This window comes from Atta cephalotes (genome assembly GCF_000143395.1).
Source record: "Atta cephalotes unplaced genomic scaffold scaffold00044, whole genome shotgun sequence".
In the NCBI taxonomy this organism is placed as follows: domain Eukaryota; kingdom Metazoa; phylum Arthropoda; class Insecta; order Hymenoptera; family Formicidae; genus Atta; species Atta cephalotes.
Window position 1 is genome coordinate 450,939 of NW_012130108.1, and position 18,914 is coordinate 469,852.

The 18,914-nt window shown below is 36.4% G+C and overlaps 2 protein-coding genes across 2 annotated transcripts in view; one reads left to right on the forward strand and one right to left on the reverse strand.

The window, feature by feature from the left end:
• On the forward strand, positions 1-4,398 carry LOC105622371 (ribosome biogenesis protein BMS1 homolog). The gene is made up of 2 exons (XM_012203794.1): positions 1-854; positions 1,536-4,398. The coding sequence occupies exons 1-2, from the start codon at positions 1-3 to the stop codon at positions 4,396-4,398; spliced, it is 3,717 nt and encodes a 1,238-aa protein (XP_012059184.1).
• A 6-nt stretch (positions 4,399-4,404) lies between these two features.
• Positions 4,405-18,914, reverse strand: part of LOC105622372 (filamin-A) — a 45,205-nt gene continuing 30,695 nt past the window's right edge. The window contains exons 14-39 of the mRNA XM_012203795.1: positions 17,213-17,359; positions 16,893-17,120; positions 16,177-16,491; positions 15,743-15,961; positions 15,318-15,638; positions 13,575-13,796; positions 13,052-13,239; positions 12,697-12,901; positions 12,239-12,376; positions 11,987-12,160; positions 11,373-11,680; positions 11,070-11,298; positions 10,852-10,980; positions 10,554-10,769; positions 10,259-10,435; positions 9,749-9,988; positions 9,531-9,674; positions 8,331-8,489; positions 7,690-7,838; positions 7,419-7,605; positions 6,837-7,099; positions 6,046-6,217; positions 5,754-5,972; positions 5,487-5,683; positions 4,926-5,228; positions 4,405-4,697 (exon numbers count right to left, since the gene is read on the reverse strand). Coding sequence (XP_012059185.1) covers positions 4,629-4,697; positions 4,926-5,228; positions 5,487-5,683; positions 5,754-5,972; positions 6,046-6,217; positions 6,837-7,099; positions 7,419-7,605; positions 7,690-7,838; positions 8,331-8,489; positions 9,531-9,674; positions 9,749-9,988; positions 10,259-10,435; positions 10,554-10,769; positions 10,852-10,980; positions 11,070-11,298; positions 11,373-11,680; positions 11,987-12,160; positions 12,239-12,376; positions 12,697-12,901; positions 13,052-13,239; positions 13,575-13,796; positions 15,318-15,638; positions 15,743-15,961; positions 16,177-16,491; positions 16,893-17,120; positions 17,213-17,359 — 5,318 coding nt within the window. The 3' untranslated portion in view covers positions 4,405-4,628. The remainder of the gene's footprint in view (positions 4,698-4,925; positions 5,229-5,486; positions 5,684-5,753; positions 5,973-6,045; positions 6,218-6,836; positions 7,100-7,418; positions 7,606-7,689; positions 7,839-8,330; positions 8,490-9,530; positions 9,675-9,748; positions 9,989-10,258; positions 10,436-10,553; positions 10,770-10,851; positions 10,981-11,069; positions 11,299-11,372; positions 11,681-11,986; positions 12,161-12,238; positions 12,377-12,696; positions 12,902-13,051; positions 13,240-13,574; positions 13,797-15,317; positions 15,639-15,742; positions 15,962-16,176; positions 16,492-16,892; positions 17,121-17,212; positions 17,360-18,914) is intronic.

Genomic DNA, 18,914 nt, shown 5'->3' on the forward strand with positions numbered 1-18,914 from the left:
ATGTCGTCTGTGATGGATGATACAGTGAAGCATAAGAGTCATAGGGACCGCAATGCGGGCCGTAAGGCAGAGAAGAAGAAAACGAAGAAGGAACATGTTCAGGAATTATCAGATAAGCAGAGAAATCCAAAAGCGTTCACTTTCAATTCCGCGATCAGAGCAGAAAGAAGATTCAGACGGAAACAGGACATCGAAACTAAAAAGCAGCACATACCTCTTGTTGACAGAACGCCTTTGGAGCCACCACCGGTCTTAGTAGCTGTAGTTGGTCCACCGAAGGTGGGAAAGTCACTGGTCATACAATGCTTGATCAAAAGCTATGTCAAACAACCGTTGACCAACATACTTGGTCCAGTCACTATTGTATCAGGCAAGAAACAAAGAATCACCTTCATAGAATGCAACAACGATGTGAACTGCATGATCGACATTGCCAAGGTGGCGGATCTGGTGCTGCTGCTGGTGGATGCCTCCTTTGGATTTGAGATGGAGATCTTTGAGTTTTTGAATATATGCCAGGTACATGGTATGCCCAGGATTATGGGGGTTCTTACTCACCTGGATCTCATAAAGAATGCAAGGCAAATGAGGAAAACGAAAAAGACATTGAAGCATCGCTTCTGGGCGGAGGTGTTTGCCGGTGCAAAATTGTTCTACCTCTCTGGATTGCTGCACGAGGAATATCTCCGTACGGAAATAAAGAATCTAGCGCGGTTCATATCAGTCATGCGGTTCAGGCCCTTGACTTGGCGTACTACCCATCCCTATTTACTTGCTGATAGACTGGAAGACTTGACGTCGCCAGAACTGATCAGGAAGAATCCAAAAGTTGACAGAAATATTTGTTTGTATGGGTATGTGTGAAATAATTGTGTTTTTCATTTTGAGTCATTTTCAAATTGTACTTGAAATCTGTAAAGGATAAGGGAGATAATGTGAATCTAAGAAATATGTTGTCTATTTATTAATAAGAAGTTTGCTTACCATTTGTCTTCAATACAGATTTGTGCTTAATGTAGTAGCATTTACTACAGTCCAATATTATATCATTTTCCTTTAACAGAACATCTTTTGATTGCTTAAAAGATATTAGAGGATAGATATTAGAGGAGGAAATCTATTTCTCACTCTAATCTTCAAAACTACAAATAATATGTAAGTCAGGCAATTACATTGGCCAGGAAAGAAGTTGAAGTGTTGGAAAATAAAGAGCAATTTTGAAAAATTGTATAAGAAGAAAATTTCCTCCTCCAATTATTTATATAATCAATGAAAAGATGTTCTACTAAGAGAAAATACATTTCATTAATAACTATTTCAGTAAGAGCAGAATGTGTATTAAAAGCAAATAATTTCTTTCTTAATAAAGTAAAGTAGTTAGAAAAACATAGTTTTTTCCTAAGAAAAACATAGTTTTTTCATATTATTTTGACTATTTTAATTTTGTATTTTAAAGTTAATTGAAATTTTATTTGTCAAAATCTTAATTATACATTTTAATAACTGACTGAATAAATAACTGAATTTATTTCCAGATATGTTAGAGGAATACCTTTGAATAAGGATACATCCATTCATATACCCGGCTGTGGAGACATGAAGATCAAGGATGTGAACTTTCTGCCGGATCCATGTCCACTTCCAGAACACATTAAGAAACGAGCCTTGGTGGAGAAGGAACGGCTAATTTACGCGCCGTTTTCTGGAGTCGGTGGTATAGTTTATGATAAGGATGCCGTTTATGTGGAACTGGGCGGCAGCCATTCGTATAAAGAAGAAGACACAGGTTTGGCTGGTGCTCTAATGGATACACAAGAGACGCTGGACCAAAAATTGCAGCACAGCGAGTTGAAATTGTTCAGCGATGCCGCGCCTATAAAATCACAAGATGTGAACGAAAGTATGGCTTCTTATACAGGTGAATTGGTTTCAGAGAATGGAAGAGTTCGACGAAAAGTGATATTTAAAGACGAAACGGATGTAAAAAATATTTCGAATAAAAATGACGATAATCTGATAAAACATGAAGACGAAGACAGTGAAGATGACAAAAATAATGAAGATGACAGTAATGATGATAATGACTACAACATGGACGAGAATGATGATGATGATGATGAATGGAGTGACATAGATATTTTAGAAAAAACTGAAAAAGGTGTTAAAAGAAAAGGTACTGACGAAGGCAACATACAAAAGAAAAAGAAGAGAGACTCGGTTAATTCAACTATTGAAAACGATGTAAATCTGGACGACTCTGAGTTAACGAATGATAAGAAGATGGAGGCTCCTCAGCAAGAAAATGCAGGAGTATATCATTCTTTAAGTAAGGAATCAGATAAACTGATAAAAAATAAGATCTCGGAAGCATTGAGTCTTTTGGAGGCAACAAAGAAAAACGTGAAGCAGGATGTTGACGACGAAAGCTTCGACGAGCTCAGCGATGAGGATTCGCGTGCAGGATTAGAAATGGACGATGCAGATCGGTTAAGCGATTTCGAAGACATTGCATTCGAAGAAGAAGAAAAGAAAGATGATATCAAAATAGATGAAAGTGAAGAAGTTCCGGATGAATTGAAGTGGAAGAGGAATTTAACAGAGAAGGCGAGAGAAGCTTTCATAAATCGCCAACAAAGCAACAAAAATTTGATGAAAATTGTTTATGGAGTATTCAACAAAAGTAATATGATTGAAGAGGAAGAGGATAAGGAAGACGAGAAGCTCGATCAGGATATTGGCGGAATATTCCGCGTAATTCAAGAACAGCAGAGACAGAAAATACAGCAGCGAGAATTGCAAAATCAGGAGGAGTCAGTATTCTTCTCGATGGAGAATCCGCGCGATTGGCTGAAGGAGGAGAACAAAGCGTTATTAATCAACCGTTTCGTTACGGGCAAATGGAAGGAATCGGAGGACGCCGAGGAGCTTTTAAAGCTGGACGACGAGGATTTATACGGCGACTTTGAGGATCTGGAGACCGGCGAGAAGCATAAAGCAGAGCATCTCGAAGAATTGCCGGTGAACGAAGTAGAGGACAAAAAGAAGCTCTTGGAAAAGAAGAAGAAGCTGAAGGAGCAATTTAACGCGGAATACGACAATACGGAAAAGAAAACGTATTATGACGAGCTGAAGGATGAGGTAGAGAGACAAGCTGGAATCAACAAGTCGGAGTTTGAAGGGCTGGATGATGACATCAGGGTCCAGTTGGAGGGCTATCGCCCCGGCATGTACATTCGTGTGGAAATCGAGGCAGTGCCGTGCGAGTTAATTACGCATCTCGACCCGACGTATCCGATCATCATAGGTGGTTTGTTGCATGGTGAAGAGAACATTGGCTACGTACAAATGCGGATCAAGAAGCACCGATGGTACTCAAGGATCTTGAAGAGTCGCGATCCACTTATATTCTCCATAGGCTGGCGTAGATTCCAGTCGCTGCCGATTTATTCCAAACTGGAGGACAATTTGCGTCACCGAATGTTAAAGTATACGCCGGAGCATGTGGCATGCATGAGTCACCTTTGGGGCCCAATTACGCCGCAGGGTACCGGAGTTCTGGCGGTGCAGGACGTCGCGAGTAAAGAACCAGGTTTCCGCATCGTAGCGACTGGCTCGATCGTGGAGTTGAACAAGAGCACGGAGGTAATGAAGAAGCTCAAGCTCATCGGCTTACCAATGAAGATCCACCGTAAGACAGCGTTCATTAAGGATATGTTCAACAGCGCCCTTGAGGTCGCCAAGTTCGAGGGTGCCCGAATCAAGACAGTCTCGGGCATTCGTGGTCAGATCAAGAAGGCAATCTCCAAGCCAGAGGGCTGCTTTCGCGCCACGTTCGAGGACAAGATAATGTTAAGCGATATAGTGTTTTGTAGGACTTGGTATAAGATCGACGTGCCACGCTTCTACAATCCAGTAACGTCGTTGCTTCTGCCACTTGCGGAGAAGAGTCGGTGGCACGGTATGAAGACTACAGGTCAATTGAAGCGAGAAAGGAATATCCACGCTGAAGCTAATATAAATTCGATATATACACCGATCAAACGAGATGTTAAGGTGTTCAAACCACTGTTCATTCCGCGCAAGTTGCAGAAGGAGCTCCCATACAGAGATAAACCCAAACTCGAGTCCGTGCCGCACTTACGCAAGCCCAAGTTCAAGCAAGGTCGAGTTGCCGTGGTACGTGAACCACAAGAACAGAACATCGCTCGTATAATAAAGATGATCAGAACGAATTACGCGAAAAAGCAGAAACAGTCGAAGGAGGCTATGACGAAGAGAATAACGGCATATCAGGCGCAAATCAAGGAGGAGGAAGCCAAGAAGTTAAGGAAGCAAAAGCAGATGAAGAAGGAAATCTTTAGGGATCTCAATAAACTGGAAAAGAAAAAAAGTCGATAAGGCTTCTGAGGTAAAATAGATTGATATTTAAAAAAATTTAGAAACTGTATATAATTTTTTTCACATACAAATGTATAGTATCCGAAAAACTAAAAAAAATAAATATATGCATATTTAATTGGAATGTTGAGTTTATTGGAAACATTTGCACATAAGTTACAATTATTATCATATATTATCGAATATATTAGTCCATACAAAATATAATAACAATGTTAGCTGCGGCGTTTCTATAATATAGCTTGCGATCCACGCCACGATGTAATAGTATGATGGCCTGTCGAATAATTATCTCCGCCCTGAAATTCCATATATCTATATATTACGCCAATTTAAATGCCGCTTATATATTTAATATCCATTAATGCAATAATTTACTATTCGTGAATATATGTATATATGATGATTCATAATAAACATTTAATTACATATTTTGTTTAAATTGTTGTATACAATTAATTGCAATTCTCTCCTTAATTTTTGAATATACATATTTATACAGGATAATTATACGTAATTTTCTTTACCTGTGTGAGCATTAGTAACTCGTCTTGTGTGTCAACAATTTTAACGGGAAACGGAGAACCTGGCACCAAGATACCAGCCCAACGAACCTCCACTCTGTAGTCCCCGGGTTCCGTCGGATCGTACCGACAGAGAATGATTCGATCTTTTTGAGTCTCTCGTTGCATCTCCACCCTAAACGCTCCCTTAGGTCCACGTACTCTTACTGTAAGTTGACCGGCACCGGCACCTCGCGTGTCGCAGATAAATCGCGATTGAAAAGTCGCCAACACGCCATGTTCAATACCCGGCCCATAGACGCGTACCTAATAATTCGAGCGTGTTAATTAATTTAATTAAAATTTAATTTTGATTAATATATACATCTCAGCCTTAATAGTTTCATTAATCGTAAAATTTATTCTGTTCTTTAAACGTATCAATCTTAATGATTACAACGCTAGAATTAAAAAATTTTTTTAATTGAGGATATTTTATATTTTTGGCTAAGGCTATACTTATTGGTATATTTAGGATTTTTATTACTTGCAGTAAAAATTGCAATGTATTCAAGTATCGAGTACCTTTGAAGCGTCTGGGGCTCCGGAGACGCGTAACGTGAATGGAGAACCGGGAACGTGTTCTCCAGCATATTTGATCGTTAGTGCATGTCGTCCCGCCTCTTGAGGTTTCACATTTAACGTGAAGGTAGCATCGCCATGATCGTATAGCTCGCAGTATGCTACTTTATGCGGCCCAACGCAGTGTGCTGTTAATTCACCTACAAAACAAGTTCTCGATTAAATAAAAAGAAAATAATTATTTATTACAAGCATGAAACGAATCTTTACCTGGTCCTGCTCTTCTGGTATCGATGAAACTTCTGATTTCTTGTCCAACGATACCATGCTTCAATCCGTCTCCGGAACAGATAACTCTAGACGCGTCGGCAGCACTTGTAACATTAATTTGCAATGGACAGCCCTTCAATTGCCTTCCATTCCATGATACAGTCATCAAGAGTGGATCCGGCGTTAGCGGTATATAGCTTGCACGATAGACGCTATCGCCTTTTTTTGTATAAAAAATATTTAAAATCTCTTTCATTTCTATTTGCAGCTTCATTTGTCTTTTTTTTCTTACCTAAATGTTGTAACATGACATTAAGTTCACTGGTGGGTGAAAATAATTGTACTTTTGGAGTTCCATTACCAGCTTGAGAACCGTCTATGGTAAAACTGACTTCTTCGCCGCACTTGGCCGACGTTAATCCTCGTCCTTTCAATAACACTCGACTCGTATCCTGCACAGGCGGCTAAGAAAAATTTACAATGATTATAAAATGTTTAGTTGAAAGCACATTTAATCCTAATTCGTATTAACTCCGAAATTTTTTAAATTGCAATTCAATTTAACAGTTAAATTGGATAATGTCATCCCGTTTGAATTATTTTCACATTTCTATTAGTTGCAACTGCTTCTTAATATCGTTAATTTAACTAAAACAATGGAATTAAACAATTTAATTTAAAAAATGTATTATTAAATTTGACTGAAATTTAGTTTATTATTTATTAAAATAAATATGTTAATATGGACACATATTAGAAGTTAAAAATAATAAAATGTTATTTTTTAATTCAAAGAGATTGAATTATCATTGCTCTTTTGATATTTAACAAAATGATATTCACAGATCCACTTTTGCATATACATTAAATTAACGTATCTTTGCTTACAGTTAACATAATTGAATTTTTTTTTCATTGTAGAAACAAAATTCGAGGAATAAAATCATGTAACTTTAAATTATGTAAGATTATGAAAAACAATTGTTATAAATAATTTTTCACATCTTAATTGAAAAAAAATATCTATGTTTACTGGACTCGCGAATGCTAATTAGGATTAAACTCGAAATCATTGATAAAAACCTCCAAATCCTGTACGAGTGCGAGTTTCGGTGCGCCGGGAAATGGTGTGCCGTTGAACAATATCTCTAGATGATGTTCGCCACTGCTCATTTGTGGCGGAACGAGCTTCAACCTGTTGCTAGACGTCATTTCAAAGTTGAGAAGATGATCGCCGACGGTTCCGCTGATCTCGCCGGGTCCGGCCTCCGCGGTATCAAAGCTGATTTTGTTCGACGGATGCAATCTCAAGCGACCAATCTCATCGCATACAGCGGACCAACCACCTACAATCATTGCATACATTGTAAGTTCAATAGAAATACCATTCACTGCTTATTAATCCTTAAACACTTTTTTGATATGGCATATCCAGCTTTTTTCTAATGTTTTTTCTATTACTCATAACTTTCTTATTAATAAAGATACACATTTGTTTGGTTCCGTTATATTCCTTAATGTCTGGTGTTTCAATTGAAAAACATTTTTTACAATGTTTATTTTTATGAAGGTTATAAGTAATCAAACTGAGGAGATATGCCATACATCAATGTGTTGTTCCCATAGTGAGGTATTTAAGGATTAAATGACATTTGATGTATTCACCAATGACACGAAGATTCCGCGTATCGATGATCTTCGGATGCCACGGAGATCCTGGCAGCTGTTGCCCCGCAGAGACAACCCTCACGTCAAACATTCCGATTTCATTTGGTACGTAAGACACATTCCACGTACCGGGATTGGCTCCAGCTTCAATGGTGGCCTTAGAAACACTGTCCGGTCCATCTACCTACAATACAGTTTAATTAAAAAAGAATACCGTACATCCCACGTATAACTTGACGAAGCGACTTTCTTAGTTGTACGCAAATACCTGAACTGCTGGCGGACTTCTCGTGCCAGTGACGATAAAATGTGCCGGTTTACCCACATGACCGTTCAGCAATCCTTCGCCTTTCGCGCGAGCTTGCCCGACTGCGTCGACAGTGCATACTACTGGAGTACCAGGCACAGAACATCCGCCTATTGATAACAATAATGAAATACAAAGAATGCAAGAAACTCCTTTCTTAAAATTAACTTTCCAAAGCTGACATCAAAATCTGTAATACTGAATCTGTAAAACTCATTTAATTTATGTTAACTAAAAGTACATTAATTTTAAGTAATCAAAATGTCAATACCATAATCTATATAAAAAAGAATAAATTCTAAGGCTAGTATTCATAGTTCGTTCTTATTTTAAGACCTTTTAAATAATGTCTAATATGGCTCTGTAATTAACATATAAAATCTTTAAGGCAGGATATCTTTAAGATATTTAACGGAATATTTCTATACTTAAGATAGGATCTTCCTAAATATAGGAACCAGTTATGAATACCAGCCAAGTTTATTCTAATAACAATAATTTAAATTCGCAGATGTAATATAAAAAATATAATCGAGTAGACTTAATAAATCCACCGTCACCTCCGTAGAGTTAAAATTTCTTACATGCTTAAACATAATTACCATAAGTAACGTTGATCATGTAGGTGCCGGGAACGCTGGGCGAGAACTCGATCATCTCGGCACCGTCGTTGAGTGGAGTGACTTGTAACGGGATCTCTTGTCCCGATGGGCTCGTCGCTGTTACGTCCAGATCAGCAGTGCCGGCGTCGGCTTTCATCACTGTAATCATCCAACGAATTACGTAAACTATAATCCGCGATTCTTCCTGATGTTATTGTCGAGTGGTAGCGCACATCAATTGGTACCGCGCCGCGCAAGATGTATATCGTGACTGTTCATTATGCGTATAACGCAAGACTATTTGAAAGTAGTTTACGTATGCCTGAGCTATCCGCTGCGATTATATCCCAGACGTGGCCTTGAAACGTAGCTGCATAGTTATGCTGCACTAGAAAACGCTCGCTACTTTCTCCCGCCTATGCGTATGCAGCATTATTTACATAAGCGCGTCGGACGCAAGAGATACATTTACGCCTCGAATAAGTGCGATATTATGCCTATTGACACGTTTACGTTCGATTAATCTATAAATGATTACTTGGTATTTAATGTGACTCTTTTCACTCTTTTCTCTTAATCAATAAAACTTTATTCCAATCGTATCGCTCAATTTAGGTATGTTGATAGCATCGATCTTTCTTTCGAGTGAAAACGATCTTATTCGCATTATAAATAAAAATCAAATTATGTGTAATCATGCGTGAAAAATATTTTTAGAAAGCAAAATATATAACAAATATATAACGAATACACTATTCAAAATTTATATTAACAATATCTTGTTAAATAATAATGTTAACTGAATAAAATTCATAACAAAATTTATTATATCTTTTTTACGATAATTCATTTTTCATGATTTTTGGCATTTGTTTACTTTTACGTTTGCTCATAAATAAAAAAAACACTAGTAATACTTTTAATTCGCAAGCTGCTATAATAAAATTGTTATAATTACTGAAAATGTGTTTTATGTCCGTTTGTATATATTTAATCCAAGATTGTGTGTGGTGTATATGTGCCGAATATTTCAAGATTACATTTACATAAAATATTTACTGTTTATATTAAATTTATACAAATCTTTTTTATTATATTTTATACATAAACGCACCTTCCTGATTTAATTTTTCTTATTATTATATTGATAATACGATAATAGAAAATATATGCAATACACATATTGTAATTATCACTCACGTTTGAATGCAATGTGATCGTGAACGGAAATCGTCATTGGACCCAATTCTTGAAGCTTCATCTTAGCAGCGTCGAAGGCTTGACAGAAGAATGGCGAGCCCAGCACCGGCTTCGCACCGTGTAGTACGTCGATTTTATATGTGCCTGAGATAAATGGTATTTCAATTTCACTTTCTCTCAAAACATTCCACATACGTTACAGTTTTCCCTAATCTCACCGACACTATTCGTTGTGAATTCGGCGAGTAGATTGCCATCGCGATGCTGATAACAACGGACGGGTACGGCGTTACCCTGAGGACCGCTGATAACTACATCGAACTCCTTGCCAGGACGTCCAAGAGTCTCGATCGTAAACGATGTTACTTTTCCGACGCATGATTGATATAGACCTAATCCTGTCGCCGTTACTTCTCGTCCTCCCGTAGGACCACGCACCGTCACGTCCAGCGGACTCCCTATAAATTAAAATATTGTTAAGCTAAATTAATATACATCAAATATTATTGCATGTACAATCCAATAAGATTCTTATTGATTAAAATAAATATACCTAAATAAGTACATTATGATAAAATAAATCTAAATTATGATAAAATATTTATAAGATACATAATACAATCTTTGATAATTTTTAATTGATTTGATAATTTATAATTAAAATTTCTATAATGTACTTAGTATAACAAAAATAATTCTATTGAGAAAAAAAGATAAAGATGCAATACCAGGAATATGAACTTCGTTGTATTTTATGTGAATTCTGTGAGGGGCGGCTCGTGTGGGATGGAATATAATTTCATAGACACCATTTTCTCTTTCTCTCACTAGACTGTCAACATCTGCGCCACCAGCGCGAACATTAATAGATAATTTACCAGGACCAGCTTCTTTCGATGCGACGACTGTATAAGAAAGAATAAAATACTGTTTGTATTTTTATTTCAGAAATAATTTATATCTTACTAAGTCAATATTTATTAAATTTATTAATTACTAAGGCTAAAATATTGAAATAATTGCCTAAAATAGTTCCTGGTCGATGACAAATCGCGTCCGCTATTTCTTTGATGGAAACCTTGCCGGGATCAAAAGCTTGGAGTGTTTGTGAACTGACCATCTTGTGTCCATCATTGAATATTATGCTATACGTTCCAACATGTCGCGTTCGAACTTCCACACGATATAAGCTGGATGATAATTTGGTTAACGTGCTCGGAATGATTATTCCATCCGGACCTGAATAAAATAAGGAAAGTGTCATAAATAATTAAATTTGAAAAGGAAAATGTAATAATCGCAAATTAGGCAAATAATTTACCGGTTACTTCCGCGGATACAGGACCGTTCAAGTCAGACATGTCCAGATCTATATAAGCCGTGTTACCAACTCGAACCATCGACGGACCGTGTAACATGCCACTAACGACAGGACATTTAAATGGACTTCCTAGCATAAAAAAAAATAGTATGATAAATCTCTTTACAATAATTTTTTAAGTCAGTTTTTGTAAATGTTTATTAATAAAATTCGCAAACCTGGCACATTGTCGTCATTAAAACTTATATTAACATAATGTGCACTCATTGTTTGTGGCACAAACGTGACGTCATAGAGACCACGTGCGCAAGCTACCACCTCGGCTTTGACGGTATTATTTTCCGTGCTCACCACCAGCTCCAGCGTTCCCTCGCCAGCTTCTGCGGCATCGACTGTAAACGTAGTTGCCTGGCCTAGCAATGCCTCCGTGAGACCGGACACGTGTACCTACAATAATTACGATAGCGTTGAGTTTAACGTTGGAAACATTTAGCACTTCAGTCACGCAATTCGAAACTTACTTTAGTTACGTCATAAATATTGCAAGCAAATGGAGAGCCTTTTATCGATTCGCCGTCCACTAGAACACTGATGTTGTGTCTACCTATTTCCGTGGGTACGAAGCTTACGTTATATTTCCCGTCAATGGGTTCGATGGTGATAGGCAGAGCAATGCCTGATGGTGGCGTCGCGATAATGTCGCAGTTCGTGGATGGAGTCTGGGGATCCACAGTGAAGGACATCAATCGCTTCACAGCATTCATCTTCAGATTATGACCAGAAATTGTCGCTTGACCCGCACCTACTACCTTGCAGCTAAACGGTGAACCTAAAGAGATATTGACATTAAAAAACTGAAGATACGACCAATAAAACTGCAAGATGTTTTAAATCTTAATTCAAAACTGGAATGAGGATAGAAAATCGATAACAAATCTCTAAAAGAAATTTGGAAATTTGCTCGTTTTTGTTTCGTTTTGTAAAAAATCGCAAAAAAAGTTTTTATTTCTTCACTTTTTACTTATTTACGCTCATTTACTTATTTATTCATGCTGTAATTTTCTTAATGAAAGTATTGTATTATACAAAATGACCTTTAAGAGCGAAACGTATAAAACATAAATTACTTTCTTACCTGGAACTGGTTCTCCATTGAAACGAACACTGAGACTATGTACAGCGGCTTCTTGTGGCTTAAAATTAACCCTGAACTTCGCGTTGCCTTCACTTTGAACGTAATTCGGAACATTCTTGCCGTTCACTGCGACTATGATCTCCAGATTTCCAGCTCCGGCTTGGCTGGCGTTGACTAGAATGAAATTGTTACACATTTAACATAACATTGAATCATTGCTTTACCAAGAAAATTGAAGAAAATGAATCTTACTGCTGAAGAATATTGGTTTCCCGACGACTCCGCTATTTATATCCGTCACCTTGACTTTATCAGCGTTGTAAGCTTTGACGAGAAACGGGCTGCCTTCCACGTGCGATCCACTGAGCTTCACTTCGACGCTGTGATCGCCTACATTGCGAATAATTAATTTAAAAATATAAATAAGTCGAAGTTAGATTCCTTGTATTAAAATTAATTAAAAAAAAACAAATAAACTAGAGCAATTAGAAATCGGCACTGTAATTGGTACGCTTAAATAACTAACAGACCTTAATATCTTGAAATATATTTCACATTAATGCATTAATGCATGTGTATATTTCAAGGCACTAAGATGATCTGTTACAGCACCGATTCCTAATTGCCCTATTTTGTTTTTTTAATTAATTCATTTAAATATACAATGCATATCATTATACAATAGTTTCACTTAATTTCCATATACGTACCAACATCTTTCGGGGTAAATCCAGCAGTGTAAGTGCCATGACTGTTCTGCTTTATGTGTACAGATAAGCTCTCCCTAGTGGGAGAGAGCACCTCGACCACAGGTGTGCCGAGAGATGCGTCGGCCTCTATTGTAAAGGTCGTGACACGATTCACAGATACTTTCTCAAGTACCTCGGTTACCAACACTTTCGCCGTATCGCTGACCTGTATTTTGTTCAACATAACCGTTAAATAAAATCTGGATTCTCTTACATTAACGTATAGAATTATTAAGATAATTTTAATTTTAAATAATGTAACACTCTCATGCTTAATTTATCACGAATTCATAATGTAGAACGAGAAATAAGATACCTGACAATTGAAAGGACTGCCAGGCACGTCCTCCCCGTTAAAACGCAAGTCCACGGTGTGCACGATCGGTTCTCGGGGTGTGAACGAGATCGCGTACGTGTGAGGACCTTGCGCCTGTGCCGAAGTTTGTACACGTCCGCCGTTTACAGTTACTTCCAGATTACCTGGTCCCGCCTGACTAGTCTCGACTAGAATTTAAAAAAAGCTTTATATCAACAAATTCGTGCATGGAAACAACGGTTTTGCTAAAGTATCTAAAAATTTAGCTAAATACAGATTTGGAAATAATTTTGTTTGAACTATCAAATGATTAGAATGCTGAAAATGATTAGACTGCTAAAATATTACTTTTTGCATCATTATATCAATGCTCAAGCACTCTACGTATTATTTTGATAATCCAAAATTATTTTTAGATCTATATCCAACTAAATTTTTAGACACTTTAATAAAAGTGTTTTTTCAGTGTGTAAACAACTCAATTCGTAGATATAATTAAAACGTAGATATAATAAAAACGCACCTAAGAAAGTTACGGGCATTCCGATGACACCACGTTTCGCATCCTTTACTTTTATCGCAGTGACATCATATACTTTACAGCTGAACGGACTGCCAATCACTGGGATGTTCCGATAACTCACCGATATTCGGTGCTCGCCAACAACTCTCGGTGTGAACGCCACGCTGCATGTCGTATCTTTGTTGTCAGTGACCTGAGCAGGTACGGCCTGTCCATTGGGTCCTATCAAGTCCGGCGGGTTAGTCGTTTATTATCATTTAGAGTTCAGCCATCTACTTGGGGTGGATCGCAGGGTCACTGGAGCGGCCAGCGAAGAGATTCGCGCAAGTCCGATCGCTCTCGCTTGTTATGTATGACGTAAACTCGCAAATAAGCAACGTTAAAGAAAGCGAATGATTACGCATGAGAAATGGCTAAATAAATTGTTACTATAACTAATAGGAGAAAGCCGTATATCTCGTCTTTATATATACGTTATACTTTTAGTTCTCTTCAGCTTAGATCGAACGCGCTTGGGGAAACTAATGTAAAATCATCCTCTAATACGTTTCCAACATGCTTGGCTGAGCAGAGCAACCGGCAGAGCGAAGACACATTAAAAACAAATTATGTACTAAGTGTTATCAGGTAGAAAAAAATATTTTATAACAGCTCTCCGTTCATTTGTGAGATTGAACGCGACCATGTAAACGTTTGCTAGTTATATATGAAGAAATATTGGCACTTGTTAAAGCATTACATATTAAAATCTTAATTTATAGAAATATGTATTTTTGCATTGCAACGTTTAACGATTATATATGCATAACTTAAAGTAAATATATAGCACCATAAATATGGCTTTGACATAAGCCAAATACACCTCGCGAGCACACAAGAGAAGTGATTATGAAAGATTAAACAAGAGTTTCATAGTTCTCCCACAATCAGTAGAATTAAAATAATAAAACCCAAATTAAGCGCTCGTAATATTCTCAAGTAGTAACCAACAAGTACAAGAGAAATGTGTAAGTAGAGGAAAGTGCGGTAATTAAACTACCCTTGCAAGATTTTTGCGAATTGAGTTAGGAACACCCATCACCGTGTGCATTAATCCAAAATTAAAATAAAAGGGAGATTAGTTTTTCTGACAAGTCTAGTAATGTCGTAGTCTGAAAGCTGGCCGACCTGCAACAGAGAGAGAGAATTGCTCTCAAGCTAGAGATTAACGAGACACTGATAAACAATTCTGTACAAGTCTCCACGACAATTACATCGACATTCGTAACATTAAAAACAAAACAGGAAATCCCTTTGACATTAAATACAAGGTAAATTAATACATGGATGCTTTTGTGCTTTTATGGTGACATATACATATACATATATATATATATATATATATATATATGTGTGTGTGTGTGTGTGTGTGTGTGTGTGTATGTGTGTGTGTGTGTGTCATCTGCGTGTAACATATATATATATATATATATGTGTGTGTGTGTGTGTGTATGTGTGTGTGTGTGTGCATCTGCGTGTAAGTTTTATGCATTTACATACATGTGTCACAAGTGTATAATGTTTCTTAACACAAATATAAAATTTTGTGAGAAAGCATCGAACATTTCGGGAAAACCTTATTTGTACGGAATACTGTTAAAAAATATAATTTACAATCTCTCAAATAAAGCAAACATACGTGCTAAAAAAGAAAATTTGTGACTCGTGCGCATTATAGAATAAATTTCATGCAGCAATAATTACCTTCAACGTTAACTTCTAAATCTTCCAAGCTACCGGCAACGTTACTGACGGTCAGATAGCTTTGCCGTCCCAATCCAGCGCTGCTTAATGCCTGCCCACTTACAGTTACATGACTATCGCCGCCCACCCTTGTCACTATGGGACAGCCAGGCACGGTTTTCTTGTTAAAGGCAATGTTGATAACGTGCTCACATGCCTCGAACGGAACGAAGCTAACAGAAAATCGTGCATTTCCTTGAGGTGTTACTTGCGTCGGTATGTTTTGGCCACGAGCCGATATCGTGATTTCCAGATTTCCTTCACCAGCTTGACTTGCATCGACTGTCGACAAAACGTATTATGTCAAACTCAAGTATTAAAAATATTTATTGTATCTTGAGAATTAAACACTTATTTAATTCTTATTTCTTGACGCTACTACATACCTGTAAAATGAGTTGGTTGCCCGACACTGCCTCTAGCTACAGGCCCGATTAGCACTTTATCTGCGTTGAATGCTTTAGCCAAAAACGGCGTGCCATTTACGGGATAGCCATTGTATTCCACGCTAATTGAATGTACTCCCACTTCCTTCGGTATAAATTCCGCGGTGAAACCGCTGCTTACATTACCAGTAACTTTAACTGGCAATTCACTGTTTGGTCCTGTAAGGATAATTGTTTAAAAAATCCATAATTATTCAGCAAGTTAGATAATTATCTGATTACATGGCATTATTATAAATGTATAAATATGTTATTGAGGTCTTCTTAACAATTTTAAAATATATTATATTAAGAATATTAAAGATAATTAAAGAAATTATATTTTTTAAATTCCCATTGTATTCACAGTAATAAATACTTAATGCGCAACTTACCCCTTACATAAACCGCTAGTTCTGCGCTGCCGCTTCCGTCGACTCCCATGTGGAAGCTAGCAGGCTGCTCGACCGGAATCAGTTCTAAATGATTCAAACTTAATGTGACTCTACTCGTGTCTGACACGTTACAGATGAAGGGACATCCACGTACTGCTTCTCCATTGAACTTAATGTCAATATAATGTGGCTTGGCGACCTCGGGAGTGAAGGACACGAGACAACGGCCACCGCCTACTACTTGGACATGATTGGGTACCTCTCCCTCATTTATGGAAATCTCTAATTGACCTTCTCCAGCAGCGCTGGCATCCACTGTGTACATATTACAAATTTAAAACACATTCATAGATGTAATCCTGATAAAAAAAAATTCTTAGAATATCTCATAATACTTTTTAAAAAATTTGTATGTATATTTTAAATTTATGAAAATTTTTGAAAAATACTTTAAATTTCTTCTTTTAGATTTTGTAAAATAGAAACGCACATATAAATGAAAATTTACGCATATAAAAATTCTAGAAAAAAAATGTAGATTTTCTTAGAATTTCTAGAAAATATTCTAATTTGTATAAAAAAATTTGAAAAATTTTCTAAAATCATGCAAGAATTCTAAAAAATTCTAAAATTTATATAAAAATTCTGAAAAATTATATGAAAAATTCTAAGAAAAAATTGTCGCCAAGGAAAGTATAACTGATTACTGGTCTTACCTCTAAATTGACAGGCATGTCCAACTACGGCGCTAGGTACGTCAGTAACTTGGATTAAACTGCTGTTGTACACCTTGGCAACGAGGGGTCCTGCCGGTAGCTTCTGTCCCGCGATGCTGACTTCCACGAGGTGGCTGCCCACTTCGGTCGGCGTGAACTCGACGCGGAACTCGCCGGATCGTCCGGGCTCCTCGTCAATTCTCGCAGGAATGTGCCTCTTCGAAGGTGCTGTAATTTATCCGATATGTCAGACACATCCTTGTGTATTGTTGTTTCGAAATAATTAATAGACTGATTCATTAATTAATAAGTAGACTCACTTATAATTTGAACATCGATCTCGTTGCTACTAAAGCCTAATGCAGACAATTCGAAGAGGGCGGGACTGCCAGCAGGAACCAACCTGATGGAATCACCGATAACTGACATCTTCGGTGCAGGCATAATGCCGACTCGCCAAGGTGATCCTGACAATTAACAATTAGCAATTAACAATTAGGATCAGTACAATAGTTTGATATAAAAGACATTTCACAAACGTCTATCTTATTAGTATTCAAAAGAATCTGCACATAGTAATTTTGCTGTAGATCAACCGATAAATATAATTTTTCTTATGTTTATTTTTACCAATGAAAATTATTTTTAATTTAACTTACTTTTTATTTTCTTTTAAAAACTTCTAAAGATTACTTAGAAAAAAAATAAAAATTAAATTAAATCGAAATTAAAGTTAATTAATCTACATTGGTAGAAATAAACAAATCAATTTTTATTTGCATAAAAATTCTCAAAATATCATATTTTTAAACATTTGTGTTTATCATTTTAAATTTGTTGACCTCATACACTTCTCAAGAATTTATCAGTTCCTGTCAAATTGACTAATTTTTTATATCAATTTTTACGATTATTAATTAATGATCTGAATGCAATAATATTGAGAAACTATTAGTCTATCTCTTTTAGATTAGGCTCTTTTAGATTTGCTTTATTAGAAGATTAGGAAGGTCCGAAAAAAAGGATGGAAGGTTGCAGGAAAAATCTAAAAAAAGTATGAAAAAAATTAGTAGAAAAAAATAGTTTCTTACGTAGAAAGAAAACATCATTTTTTAAAATACACAGTTTCGAGCAACTTAGAATTTCGCAACCGTAAAAATTGAACTTTTTTCAGGTCATTGAGACTTTTAATCATCATTTTGAAAAGCAATCACATTAAATATTTAATTTGACAGAATTGATTTCTTCATAAATATGCGGAATCTTTTATGAAGATTTCTGAAGAATAAAGATTTATGAAGAATAAATTTTACAAATAAAAATTTCAAATTTCATAAGTTTTCTTTAGAAATTATAGATTGGATTGTTTCACCTTTAGATAAATTTCACCTTTAAATAAATTTCAGCTTACTCATTCTCTCGTTCTTTAAATTAAATGACTGCATAGTTTATCCGAAGGTGGAAACAATCGGCCCATAGAATGAAAAATCTTAAAATGTCACAATTTTAAATTTTCCGCCAAATAATTATTCCGGAATATTACATAACGTTCTTTGCAGCTGTCGCCAGGTTTCACGCTTCCCGCACTTGAAGTGAAGTATCTGTATAATTAAATATCGAAGAAAAAAAGAGGGAAAATAAACAGTTTAATTATAAATAACAAACTTAAAGTTTGTACTTTGTCGCCGTACTATATAATACTTTCTGCACTCAAAATAAAATAAATAACGTAATTAGACGCCGGAGAGGAAAAAGAGGAAGAATAAACGGTGCGAAAAGTTCCATTTTAGCTTCCAGCTTGCAAAGAACAGGTTTTTCTGGAGGCAAGGCGGATTTCGGAATATTCTCCGCGAGACGGATTTCGATCTGTTAGCCAATTAATGACTGTTTCCATCAAAGTAAATTAATCAACTTATTCTTTATATTATTCCAATTTTTAAAGAGAAAGAGCGAATTAAACATTAAAATTAATACACGTTAATGGAAATGAGCATAAATCGTAAATTTGTTTGCGTTGCTTGA